The 13,135-nt window shown below is 47.1% G+C and overlaps 1 protein-coding gene across 2 annotated transcripts in view; it reads right to left on the minus strand.

Annotated features, from left to right (window-relative positions):
• The window catches only part of CLSTN2 (calsyntenin 2), a 734,313-nt gene that overhangs the window by 102,079 nt on the left and 619,099 nt on the right, over positions 1-13,135 (minus strand). For both annotated transcript variants that reach the window (XM_069564128.1, XM_069564118.1), the window contains exon 7: positions 2,381-2,629. In XM_069564128.1, the coding sequence (XP_069420229.1) occupies positions 2,381-2,629 (249 nt within the window). The remainder of the gene's footprint in view (positions 1-2,380; positions 2,630-13,135) is intronic.

Here is a 13,135-nt window from a genome sequence, read left to right on the forward strand (position 1 = left end):
TGAAAGAATCCCCCAGACGCTGACTCACTGGGCCTGGGCAGGGCCCTGGCATCTAGGTATTTTTACAGGTCACCAGGTTATTCCAGTGCACAGCAGGGTTGAGAGCCGCTGTTCCAATAGCATGGTCCTGAAACGTGAAATCAGCCCTGAATATTCATTGGAAGGACTGACGCTGAAGCTGAAACTCCAATACTTTGGCCACCTGATGCAAAGAACTGACTCATTGGAAAAGATCCTGATGATGGGAAAGATTGAAGGCGGGAGGAGAAGGGGATGACAGAGAATGAGATGGTTGGATGGCATCACCAACTCAATGGACGTGAGTTTGAGTAAACTCTGGCAGTTGCTGATGGACAGGGAGGCCTGGCATGTTGCAGTCCATGGGGTCGCAAAGAGTCAGATATGATTGAGGAACTGAACTGAACTGAAACCTGAGCCAGAGGAACTAGGGCCAAGCCTGTTTCTTTGGCAATCAGTTGTGTTATCTTAAGTTAGTTGCTCAGCCTTTCAAATTCCAGTTTCCTTCTCTGGATGCCCAAAGGTCTCTATCTGTCTGAGCTTCCTCCCAAGGGCATTTGATACATTTTAGAAAGGACTCCATGTGTGTGGCCGCTAACCCCAGCTGGGGATGCTTTGCATTTGGGCTCCTGGGTTCATGATGAAAGCACCCTGCCAGGCATTGTGAAGATGGGGCCACAGAGGGGTTCCTGGGCTCCTGGGCTGAGCTCTGAACCCACTCCCAATCCCCAGTGGCACCTTAAGCAGGTTTGCGGGGCTCTTCCTAGAGGAAGATCCCAGAAAAACCAATCCTTGGCCCTGGCTCTGACACCATACGCCTAGAAAACTGGGCAACTTCCTTTGTCTCAGTTTCTGCATCCAGAAAACACTTTAACATGTATTGCAAAGATTAGGTGAAATAGGAAATGTGGGGTCCTGATAATAATACAATGTGGAATAAAAGCAGAGATACGACAATGACAACCACATTGAGCAAATTGGCACTGATTTTGTGTCTGGATCTGCTAGTGATTTCATACATTATCTCATGTTGTCTCCCCCATTTTACATATGGGGAAACTGGGCTGAAGCTGAGTAGCAAGCCCTCGAAGGCCATGTGTTAAATAGTGGGAAAGCTTCCATGTGAACCGCGGCTGCCCAGCGGCGGAGCTGAGCGTGCAGGCTTCCCTCTCCCCCATCTTCTCACTATACCATGGGCTGCTGTTGTTTATTTGAAGCATTTTAACAAGAGTAGCATTTGAAAGGGAAAACTGTGGGCATCAAATTTTCATAAGCTATCAGAGTATTTGTGTGTGTATGTCTTTACATGTGGGGTGTGATGAGCAGAACATGGGGTTGGAGTTAGCTGGAGCTAAGCTTACCTTCTAGGTCTGATACCTACTGGCTGTATAATTTGGGACAAGCTACTTAACCTCTCAGGGATATTTCCTTATCCTTAAAATAGAAAACACAATATTGCTTTCATAAAATCAATTGTAGAGATGTGAGACACTGTTTGGAACAGGAAGAGCTAATAAATACAGATTGCACTTCCTGTGTGCCAGCTACTGTTCTAAAGCTCTATATGTATATCAAATCACTTAATTCTGATAAAAACTTTATGAGGTAGATAATACTATTAATACAATGCATGTTTTATAGACTGGGAAATTGAGGCACAGAGAAGTTAAACAACTTGCTCAAGATTACACAGCGAGTAAGTGGTGGAGCATTTTTAACCACCAAGCTGTGAACCCCCTTATACACACTTAGCATGCTGAAAAATAGCTAACAAGACTTAGCCCTCATTATTATGCACAGCAGTGATTTTCAAACTACTGTTGGAAGTTAGCAGGACCCTTTCATTGAAAATGATCTTAATGGAAATATGCCTATATATATATATATATATGTATATATGCCTATATATATAAATATGCCTATATATATATATATAGGCATATATATATAAATATATATATTTATATAAATATATATATATATATATATATATATATATATATAAAATACAGTGAAGGTGGAGTGGCTTTGCTTGAGGTAAAGATGAAATCTCCTTCCTCACCCCCCAACCCCTGGTATAGCAGCCCTATGTTACTTCTGGGGAGGCTGAGGTTCTGAATAACCCAGTCTGAAAACCACCAATGCCAAATTTTCGATTCTTTTGTGTCTGTACGCTACCTCCCACTTGTGGTCTTGCCCTACCCCAAGCCCAGAAGTCAGCAGGCAGAAAACCAAAGACCAGAATATTTTCCCAGTTCTCCTCTCATACTCCTCTTTTTCTCCCACTCTCGCCGGCCGTGGCCGTGCCTGACCAGCTGGGACATAACGGGCAGCTGCTAGGAGAGCTGGACGCGAGGCTCACCGGTCTTATCTGAGTTGCAGAGGATGGTTTCCTTCTCGGCTCTCACGCCAGGGCTGGGGCCGTGCTTCATCCACATGGTGATGGTGAACTGGTCGGTCAGGTTCTTGGGCACAACTCCATCAGGGATCTTGGCACCCTGCCTGCCATCGAACTTGAAGATCATTTCACTGCTATCCACCAGCAGTCCTGTGGTCCAGTTGGTGGCAGCACTGGGGGATGGCAAGAGGTCAATGATGCCAGAGGAGGCTCCTGCAGGGGGTGGGGACAGAAAGAGCACAGGGTCATTCCTCCCAGGCCGGGTGTCCTCATGCTCTGTTTTCTGCTCTCAGGGACACAATGAACTAATCTGCGTACTCACCCAGAGCTAAGAGCTCTGCCCTGAGCTGGGTGACTTGGGGAAAGAAGGGTTAAGTGTCATCCTTGCCCAAGTTGCCTATGGTGGCTTGGGGAGGCATCAGTAACTTACAGACAAAAGTATTGCATGTGGGAAAACAGTGCAATTAACCATTATACAAGAAAAAAAGTGCTGAAGGAATTTAGAGAAATGAGATTACCCTGGGGGCTTCTATAAGCAGGCAAGGTTCCTGGAGAAGGCCAGGGCTTGATTCCCATCAATGGATTCATTCACGCACTTATCCGTTCATTAACCTGTCAGCCATGTATGGAGCACCTAGCAGGTGCCAAGACCCCTCCTGGGTGCTGGCAAAGTAAAAGTGAATCAGCACAGTCCCTGACCTGGAGGAGCTCAGTCCCCACAAATTGATGGACACCTGGGGTGCAGTGAGACCAGGGCTGTGATGGGGAAAGTTCTAGGTCCTGACCTGGAAGAGCTCAGTCCCCACAAATCGATGGATATCTGGGATGCAGTGAGACCAGGGTTGTGATAGAGGACACACAGCCTGATTCCAAGAGGAGTGTGAATCACTCTGCACTCATCACACTTTTTTCCAATCATTTGTTTAGGCTACATGGTACAGTGGTTGAGAACACGGGTTCCGAAGTTGGCAGGACTTAAATCTGACACCTGGTGGTGGTCTGATTTCTAGTCGTGACTGTGAGCAGAGACTTCACCTTTCTGATGCTCCACCCCCTTCTCTGCCACTTGCCCTCCCAGGTGTTGTGGGGACTGGATGAGAGACTGCATCCTGGCTTGGACAGTGTGCTTGGCGCTCCATGAATGGAGCTCAGTCTGCATTAGCTATAACTCTGCCGTTATTATTAGAGTTGCTATGATTTTTGCTACCACTACAATTCTAGGCTAAGGATAACCTGAGGCAGTGGGAGTGCCATAGGCAGATTTGTGTTTTGGAATAATTACACCAACAGCTTTGTGGAAGGGGGGTCTGAGTGAGCCAGAGGAGCTGGCCCAGAGGTAGGATGGCACAGCCAGGAGGGTAACTGGTCTGCCGTGGCCTTTTCACTGAAGCTCAGGTGCTGCCAGCAGTGTTCTTGGCATCCTTATGCTCTGCAGAGGAGCAAAGCTCAGCTACTCAGGGGATGAGGAAGGTAGAGGGCTTCCTAATACCAGGGAAAAAGAACCAGGGAGTCCATGGTATGCCTGGTGCAAGGGACCAGGTGTGTGGGGCTCCCTCTTGACACAGTACTGACCAGGCAGTCATAAATGGGTTTAATGGACAGCGGTTATGTGTATATAAACTGCCATTTGTCAGGGATCGCTGGGCTTCTGAATTCTGTTTATCAGAGACTCCTCTCACCTGGGGACTGTGTTTCACCCTCGGCCACCACAAACATCCCCTAGAGTTGAAATGACCCTTGAAAATTCCTCAGAAAGGTGCAATATTAGAAACTAATGTACTTTGAAAATGTTTCACCCAGCCAGTTTTCCCTGTAGCCTTGGAACAGATACCTATTGGTTTGCAATTGAAGGTTGGCTGCATGAAACATTTGTTTCCTTAGAGCCAGCTGCTCTGCTTAGCTGGTGAGAAGCTCACCTTGGGAAAGGCCTCTGGGGAACTGCAGTGTCTGAGATGTAGGGGGTGGAGATTCCGGTCTCTTAATTCACAATCACCCTGTAGCTATGCTTATTAAGCGGAACTATGGGCAGCGTTGACTGCATTATTAACAAGCATGTTTCTTAGGGCTTTTGCCTGGTAGCATGCCTGACACATAGTAGGTGCCCCATTAATGTTCATAACTGCCTTTCCTTCTGCAAAGTACCTCTGTGAGATGCTTCTGGCCCCTGCCCAAAACCCACTGAGCTTATTCACCCAGCCTCTAGTCCACACCCTGCATCTCTCATCAATATTTACTTGTTGGGATTTCCCAGGTGGACCAGAGGCTAAGACTCAGTGATCACAATGCAAGGGGACCAGGGTTCAGTCTCTGGTCAGGGGACTAGATCCCACATGCCACAGCTAAACTCGCATGACACAACTAAGTAAATAGTTAGTAAAGCTAAGTTACTAGTTACTAGTTATCCAGCCAAGTAAATAAATATTAAAAAAGAAATTTTACTTGTCTTCATCCATACTCCTAGAGCCTTATTTGATGTCCATTTTACTTATCTGATAAGCTAGTTCACACTAACATTTTAATGACTAGCAAAGCCTTCAGGGCTATGAATCTCCCTAGGTATTTGAAAGGAAAAAAACTACCAATGTAGTGGTAGGTAAAGATTTGGGGGTAGTTGGGGAGTGGGACTGGAGAAGGCAATGGCAACCCACTCCAGTACTCTTGCCTGGAAAATCCCATGGACGGCGGAGCCAGGTGGGCTGTAGTCCATGGGGTTGCTAAGAGTCGGACACGACTGAGCGACTTCCCTTTCACTTTTCATTTTATGCATTGGAGAAGGAAATGGCAACCCACTCCAGTGTTCTTGCCTGGAGAATCCCAGGGATGTGGGAGCCTGGTGGGCTGCTCTGTGTGGGGTTGCACAGAGTCGGACATGACTGAAGTGACTTAGCTGGGGAGTGGGACATACGTGGTCTTTAGAATAAGTTCATTTTCCTAGAATCTCCCAGAGTAATGCAACCTGGTAACAGCTTCTCTGTCCCATAAGTGAGTTGGATTTGTCCAGGATAACAGCTGGTGACTAGGGCTCACAAAGAATGTGTGTTGTTCCTGAAACTTCAGGTGGCCAGGGAGATGCAGGCTGACCATGCAGGGCTCCTGACTTCTAGCTGAAGCCAGTGCCCCCAATACAATCTGGCAGGGCCCAATACAGGGATGTGTGTTTGGCCATTATCAAGGTCAGCTTCACCATCACACAGAGCCAGAGACTTGCACACCAGGGAGCCAGGATGACATTGACATAGCTCAAAACTCCACCTCTTGAGCTTCCCTTTTGATTGAGGACCTTGCTGTTGTTAAGGAGCCAATGTTCCTGCAGAATTCACTAGTCATTTAGGCTAGTGAAGGAGCTGAGTGCTAATTTTCCCCAAAGCAAGGTTGGATAGAGGGAGGGAGGTTTAGAGCAAGGATGAGGTGGAGGATGATGGAGAGTAAACAGAAAGAGAAGGTTAGGAGGAACAATTGGTTACATGTCAATTTATGTATTTAGGGAACTTTACTTTTCATAGTTACAGACCTTTATTATTTTTTTGACATTGACTTACAACGTTATGTTAGTTTCTGCTGTACAGCAAAATGATTCAGTTATCCATATGTGTACATTATTTTTTGTATTCTTTTCCATTATGGTTTATCACAAGATATTGAATATAGTTCCCTGTGCTACACAGTAGGATCTTGCATCCATCCTATATGTAGCAGTTTATTTCTGCTAAACCCAAACCCCCACTCTATCCCTTCTCCACACCCTCTACTCCTTGGCAAGCGCAAGTCTGTTCTCTATGTCTGTGAGTCTGTTTCTGTTTTGTAGATAAGTTTCTTTGTGTTAGATTCCACATATAAGTGATATCATCTGGTATGTGTCCTTCTCTGTCTGACTTACTTCACTTAGTGTGACAATCTCTAGGTCCATACATGTTCCTGCAAATGGCTATAATGCTTCTACGAATATAGGGGTGCATATATCTTTTGAATTATACTTTCAACAGACATTTATTCTTATTTCCTTTGGAACATTTTATTGGACACTGAGTGGGTCTAGACTTGAGTATGCCAATGCTTTTTCTTAGTCATTCATCTAAGTGGTGGATATTATTATGATTCCAAGTAAGAAATCCAAGGCTCAGCAAGCCCAGGATCACAGCCAGCGAGTGAGTGGACCTGTCATCAGAACTTGCCAGCCCCAAAGCCCACACTCCCCACTGTACCACCTCAATCAACCTGGAGGAAGATCTTATCATCTCCTGCACATTAAAAACAAAATGGAACTATAGTGATTTATAATATTGTGTTAGTGTCAGGTGTATAGCAAAGTGATTTGGTTACACATATATATGTACGTATCTATATACTTTTTTTTGATTCTTCTCCATTTTAGTTTCTTACAAGATAGTGAATATAGCTCCCTTTGCTATACTGTAAAACCCCGCTGTTATCTATTTCATATACGGCAGTATACATCTGTTAATTCCATTTCCCCCAATTATCCACTCCCAAACTCCTGTACATTTACAAACATGGAAACTGAGGCCCATGGGGAAATGACTTGACCAGGATCACACAGCCACATAGCTAGTTAGAGGCAGGCCCAGCTGTCAGACACCTGGTGATATTCTTTCTACCATACAGCACAGTGTCCTGCCAAGCTCAGCCCAGAGCCAAGGACCCCATCTCCCTGCACAGGTGGCTGCCCACAGAGAGGCATGTGCCCTGGCAAGGCCATTGATGTCATCCTTGATGAGGGAAATAGCATGTCACTCTGCCCAGCCCACAGATGTTGTCTCCAGGAAAGCATGCCACTGTGTTTCACTAGATGGTGCAGACTTCCACAGACCTAACTGATTATATTTCATTTCCTAGGGGCTTCCCAGATAGCTCAGTGGTAAGGAATCCACCTGCCAATGCAAGAGGCTCGGGTTCGATCCCTGGGTCAGGAAAATCCACTGGAGGAGGACATGGTAACCCATTCCAGTATCCTTGCCTGGAGACTCCATGGGCAGAGTCTAGTGAAGTCCATGGGACTTCAGAGTCAGACATGACTTGGTGACTGAGCAACAATTTCATTTTCTGGTGCACTTAAATAAAATGAGAGAGATTTCCTTTCTCCAAAAGTTCTCTCTCCTCTCCCCAAGGTATCCCATGGAAAGCAGTGGGTAAACAGGATGCATAACTTGCAAAGATAGTGTGGCATTGTCTGCATGTCAGGGTGTATTTTAGATGTAAAGGTCCCTGGGACCCACTGGGCTGCTGAGGGTTCATACTGGTCTGGTGCACAGAAACTGTGGCCTGAGTGTAAGGGGCTTATAACCAGAAATGAAGTCTGCTTTGGGGTCTCTGAGACCTATCAAGATGGAGAAGCCTAGCTGAGCCAGCAAGTAGATAAAGACAGGGGTGAATTAGGCAGATTTCAGGACACACAGTGGAGTGAGAGCCCACATGGAGCCTGGGGGCAGGGGTCACCATCTGGGTCTTTTCTTTTTTAATGTTTACTTATTTATTTGGCTGCCCTGGGTCTTAGCTCTGGCACATGGGGTCTTCAGTTGTGGCATGTGGGATCTAGTTCCCTGACCAGGAATCGAAGCCAGAGCCCCTGCATTGGGAACAGGGAGTCTTAGCCACTGGACCACCAGGGAAGTCCCTGGACCTCCTAACTGTAGGGTTTGGCTGCTGTTCTGGATGGCCTTGGTGAAGGCAGAGTGCTCTCAGCAGTTCACAGTGGGCCTGCGGCCATGGTGACAGACATGGAGCCTCAGTCATGCCTCCTTATGGTCCACAATGGGATGCAGAAAGGGATGGGGAGAAGGGGAGGACCTCACGGGAGAGGAACCATTGTCATCAAGGACACAGGCCTCATTCTGTAGCATCTTCCATGATTAGCAATATCAACTCCATGCTTATATTATTAAGCCAGGCACCGTGGTGGGAATGCAGCAATGTACCATGCAGCAATGGGCCCTACCTCTAGAGACCCAATGGAAAGTCTTTTATTTTTGGTGGGTAGAATAGTTCATTGGTATAGAGCCTCAGGGGGAGCCAGAGAGGCCCTCTTGACAAAGGCCATACTTGAACTGCATGATGGTAGAATGCATTCTTCTGTTCCTAACATACTTCAGTGACCCGCTGATCACAGTTGGCTGTGCGACTTGCTCTGACCAAGAAAATGTGAGTGCAAATAACATGTGCCACTTTAGGGCAGAAACGTTATGAGCCAGTCCAAGGTTCACCACATGTATTTTTTCCATCTGCCATGAGATCAACAATATTCTAGATAGAGACTATTCTGTTAGCCTGGATCCTGGTGGGAAACCAACATGGAACAGAGCCACAGTCAACCCAAGAAGGACATGTGATAGGAACGCAAATTAACTTTTGTTATTTTAAGCCTATAGACTTTGGGATCACTTGTTATTGCAGCCTAACTTGCCCCGTCCTGACTGATAATGTGCATAAGTGACTGACATCAGTGGCTACCATAACTACTTTCTATCTGCATACCTTCAGGATGGAGGTGGAGGACTTCTTGATGTCCTCTCCAAAGCTCACAGACTGTTGATCCTACCATCAGATTATCCTTCCACCTCTGGAATCCTAGACAACAGGGCTTCTTCAAAGGCCTTGAAATCTCCAGGTGAAGCAAACTGAGCTTTGGACGAAGGCGGTCAGCCAGACTACTGGGCAGCGCCACGGATACCCAGTTGCTGATCAGCCTGGGCAAGGCAAAAACCTTTTCCCCAGAATAGAAGGGCATGCTAGATGGTAGCTACTTCACTGACTTTAAAGAAGTCATAACCAGAGAGAAGCCCATTGCCTATTGTCATTACCCATTGCTCAGTGTGTGCAACCCTCGCTCATGTATGAATAGTGATTTAACTGGATTCCCAACATGTGTGCATCAGTTTCCCTTATAATCAAAGACCCAATTCAGCTCTGAAAATGGAAGAACCGGTTATGACTGGGGGACTGGTGCTGTCCTCCTTGGAAGCTCTGGCTCTTTAGTAGAATCTTGGAGGAATTGACAATGGTTTCCCATAGTTGGGCTATCCTGAAGGTGTAAAACCTTGAATTGTGATTCTTAGTGAGGACAAGCTCTGTTAAGCTGCCCAGTGTAGTAGAAAGCCATGAACTAAATTTTTCACATGACTGTCTTCGCCTTGAACTATTAAGTGGTCTTATTAACTTCTAGATAATCTCACAAATGAAAGCATTTGGACACTGAACAAATATTTGCTGAATTAAAAAATAAGCAAATGAGGACTTCCCTGGTGGTCCAGTAGTTAAGAATCTGCCTGTCGATGTAGGGGACATGGATTTGATCCCAGGTCTGGGAACATCATACTGCTGCGAGTCAACTAAGGCCGTGTGCTACAACCACTGAAGCCCGCATGCTCTACAGCCTGTGCTCTTCAGCGAGAAGCCACCACAAAGGACAAGCCCATGAACCGCAGCTAAACAGTAGCCCCCACTTGCCACAACTAGAGAAAGCCTATGCGGCAAGAAAGATACAGTGCAGTCAAAATAAGTAAATCAATTAAATAAGCAAGAAAGCTGAACCTGCCTTAAAAAAATGAATGAATGAATGAATGAATAGATCCTCTATGAAAATCTCCTGTGCTCACAAGTGTTTGAACTCTGAGAACAGCTCACTGCCTGATGCTCTGAGCTGGTCTGATGGATCCATTTCTTAATTTAACAGCAGGCTCTCACACTGTAGCCTTTCCTTCAACAGGACCTGTCCTCAGAGCTCTTGACTCCACACACAGAGCAGCTGACCCCAGGTGTCATATGGGGAGGTGCTGGACAGATGCCAGGAGCCTGTGGTTTCAGGAAGGAGCAGTCCTGGCCTCAGGGCTCCAAGAGACGAGTGTGTCACAAACTGCTTTGCTGCTTAATGTAATATGCAGTGGCTCAGGGCCATGGAAACAGGCCTTTTCTTAGGCTCGGGTTAATGTTGAACTGAATTTGGTCAGGAAGCCTCACTGGGGCCTCATCGTACATTTCATTCTCAAGGCAGTTGTATGACACTTCACCTTGGGAAAACCTGGGACTGAGATGGCAGAGTCCTTCATCTTGAATTTCTGAATCCAGAGGAAGTGATAAGCAGCTTGTCCAACTTCCCCGCGAGGCCTGGCTTCACATACAGGAAGGTCACTGGGGGACCGTGTTAGGCTAAATTTGTTCCTGCAAGTGGAAAGGGACACAGGTGCAGGACCTTGCATCATGTTTTTTAAAGTCTCAGCGTGCAAACCGCAGGCAGCAATATGGCTGACGTCTGGTGCTCCCTTGGACACAAAGAGGCTTTCTTCTGGTGCTGCCGCATCTGCCAGGTACTTCCTGACAGTGGCTCTGCCCAGCTGCTGTCTGATGGCTCCTTATTCAGGGATGCCATCACTGCTCCTTGTGAATGACGCTTCGGGAAGAGGAAGCAGGTGGGCACTGGTCAGACCTCTCTCAGAGTGGGAGACAGCCTTGCCTGGGCTACTGCACAAGGACCGTGTCACAGAAGCAATGCCAGAACTCAAAAGCACCTGGGAGCCCTCCAGCACTGCTTCTGGTAGCAGAGATGGCAGGCAAATATTGACTTAAGGAAAGGGTTCAGAACGGTAAAGGAGAGAGAGGTTTTAGCAGGAAAAAAAAATCATGAACAAAGGCATAGGGATGGGAATGAGCTGGGGATGGGGACAAATGGGGTACTCTGGCCTGGAAGACGCAGCACAATTGGAAGAAATGGGCTCTAACGATGGACCAGTGGGATGGTGGCAGGTCCTCGGGAGCTCAGGAGGGTGGGGAGTCATTCTAGAGCCGGGAACCCACACCTGGCTGTTCCACAGGTATTTGTCATCACTGTCCCCTAAATCCACCCTTGCCTGGAATTTCTAGTTCTGGTTGGTGGCACTCTCACCCAGTTAGATGCTCACCTTAGAATCTTCTAAGACTCCTCGTTTTTCACTGCTTGTAAAGGGCATTTTTACAAGAGCTGTTTGGAATACTTAGGCTGTGCTGTTTTCCCCAATCTCCTGCATCATTCTAGAAAAACCTGCCTTCCCATGGGCCCTCCTTCCAGCCTGGCAACATGATGAATGGGGCACTGTGCTACCCAAGCAGGGCATACTGCACATCCAGTTCAATCAATGGTTGACCCTTGCTGATTTTGCCTCCTAAATCTGTCTTAGGTTCATCCCTACCGCCACTCCCCCAGTTCAGAAATCATTATCTCTTGCTTAGACTAGGGCCATAACATCCTAATTGGTCTCCCTGTTACTATTCAAAGTCAGTGAAGATATGTAGAATGACAAAATGCATGAACACTGGGGCTTAAAGTGTCACGGTAGCCCTCTGGCTGGGAAACCCTGCCAGCAGCTTGTCGACAAGCTAGGGAAAACACAGAGAAGCTTGTCTTCAGAACCTAAGGAGCCCCACCTGAGTTAGGAATCGCAACCCAGGCTCCGCTTTAGAAGAGACCTGGTCTGCCTTTCCCTCATGGTCTGGAGAGAGTGTGGGGCCCGGGGAAGCAGATATAATGCGGATGGGCATGTGTCTCACTCATTTGCTTCTGCCTTTTCTCCTCTGTAGATTCAAGAGGCAGACTCCTGATCTGGAGGCAAGAATGGACCCGCACCATCAGGCTCACTAGGGGTTCTCAGAAATGCACACCAGGAAGTGAAAGTGAGGACTATACAGTCCATGGAATTCTCCAGGCCAGAATACTGGAGTGGGTAGCCTTTCCCTTCTCCAGGGGATCGTCTCAACCCAGGGATCGAACCCAGGTCTCCCACATGGCAGGCAGATTCTTTCTAGCTGAGCTTGACAAAGGGTCGCTCCCAGTACTAGGTAAGCTTGCATCTCAGGGTAAAGTGCTTTCCTGTCTTATTTAACCTGCCTTCCTGCCAGGTGAGGCTGGCAGCCCAGAGGAGTGAGCTATATTAACAACCAGATGCAATTTTCTTCCCTTGAAAAATCCTCTCCTTCTCTCCATCTCCTATTCTCCTCCCAGCAACATACAGAATCAAATCACCCGTGCATGCCCTTGGGCTCATCTGATCTTTAACAAGTTGACTCTATCATCTCCTAACCTGGAGGAGTTGAGGAAATGACTGTAACCTGCGGTGGCGTGGGGTTAAGCTGACTTATAATTCAGGTGCACAGGGAGAAAGATGGGATATTCATTCAAAATGAGATGTTGGCGGAGACGGCTTCTCTGTGCGTGGAGTAAAGAGGACCGGAGGCAGCTTTCTCAGTACTGCAGGCTGCTGATGGGCATTTTTACAAGAGCAGTTCGGAATACTTAGGTTATGCTGTTTTCCCCAATCTCCTGCATCATTCTAGAAAAACCTGCATTCCCACGGGCCCTCCTTCCAGCCTGGCAACATGATAAATGGGGCACTGTGTTACCCAAGCAGGGCATACTGCACATCCAGTTCTCAAATTGTCACTTGGTCCTTGGGCAAGAGCTGCGTGCATGAAGGTGTGAGTGTGTGCCTGTGTATGTACCTGTGTTTTCATTGTGTGCATGTAACTGTGTGTGCACATGTGCACCTGTGTGTTGTGTATGTGTGTACCTCTGTGTGCACGTGTGTGCCTGTGTGCATTGTGCACCTGAGTGTGCATGTGTGTGTGCCTGTGCCTACTTGTGTGCCTGTGTGTGCATCTGTGTGTGAATGTATGTGTCCTTGTGTGCATGTGTGTACCTTGTGTGCATGTGTACACTTTGTGTGCCTGTGTGTACCT

Source organism: Ovis canadensis, chromosome 1 (genome assembly GCF_042477335.2).
Source record: "Ovis canadensis isolate MfBH-ARS-UI-01 breed Bighorn chromosome 1, ARS-UI_OviCan_v2, whole genome shotgun sequence".
NCBI lineage: Eukaryota > Metazoa > Chordata > Mammalia > Artiodactyla > Bovidae > Ovis > Ovis canadensis.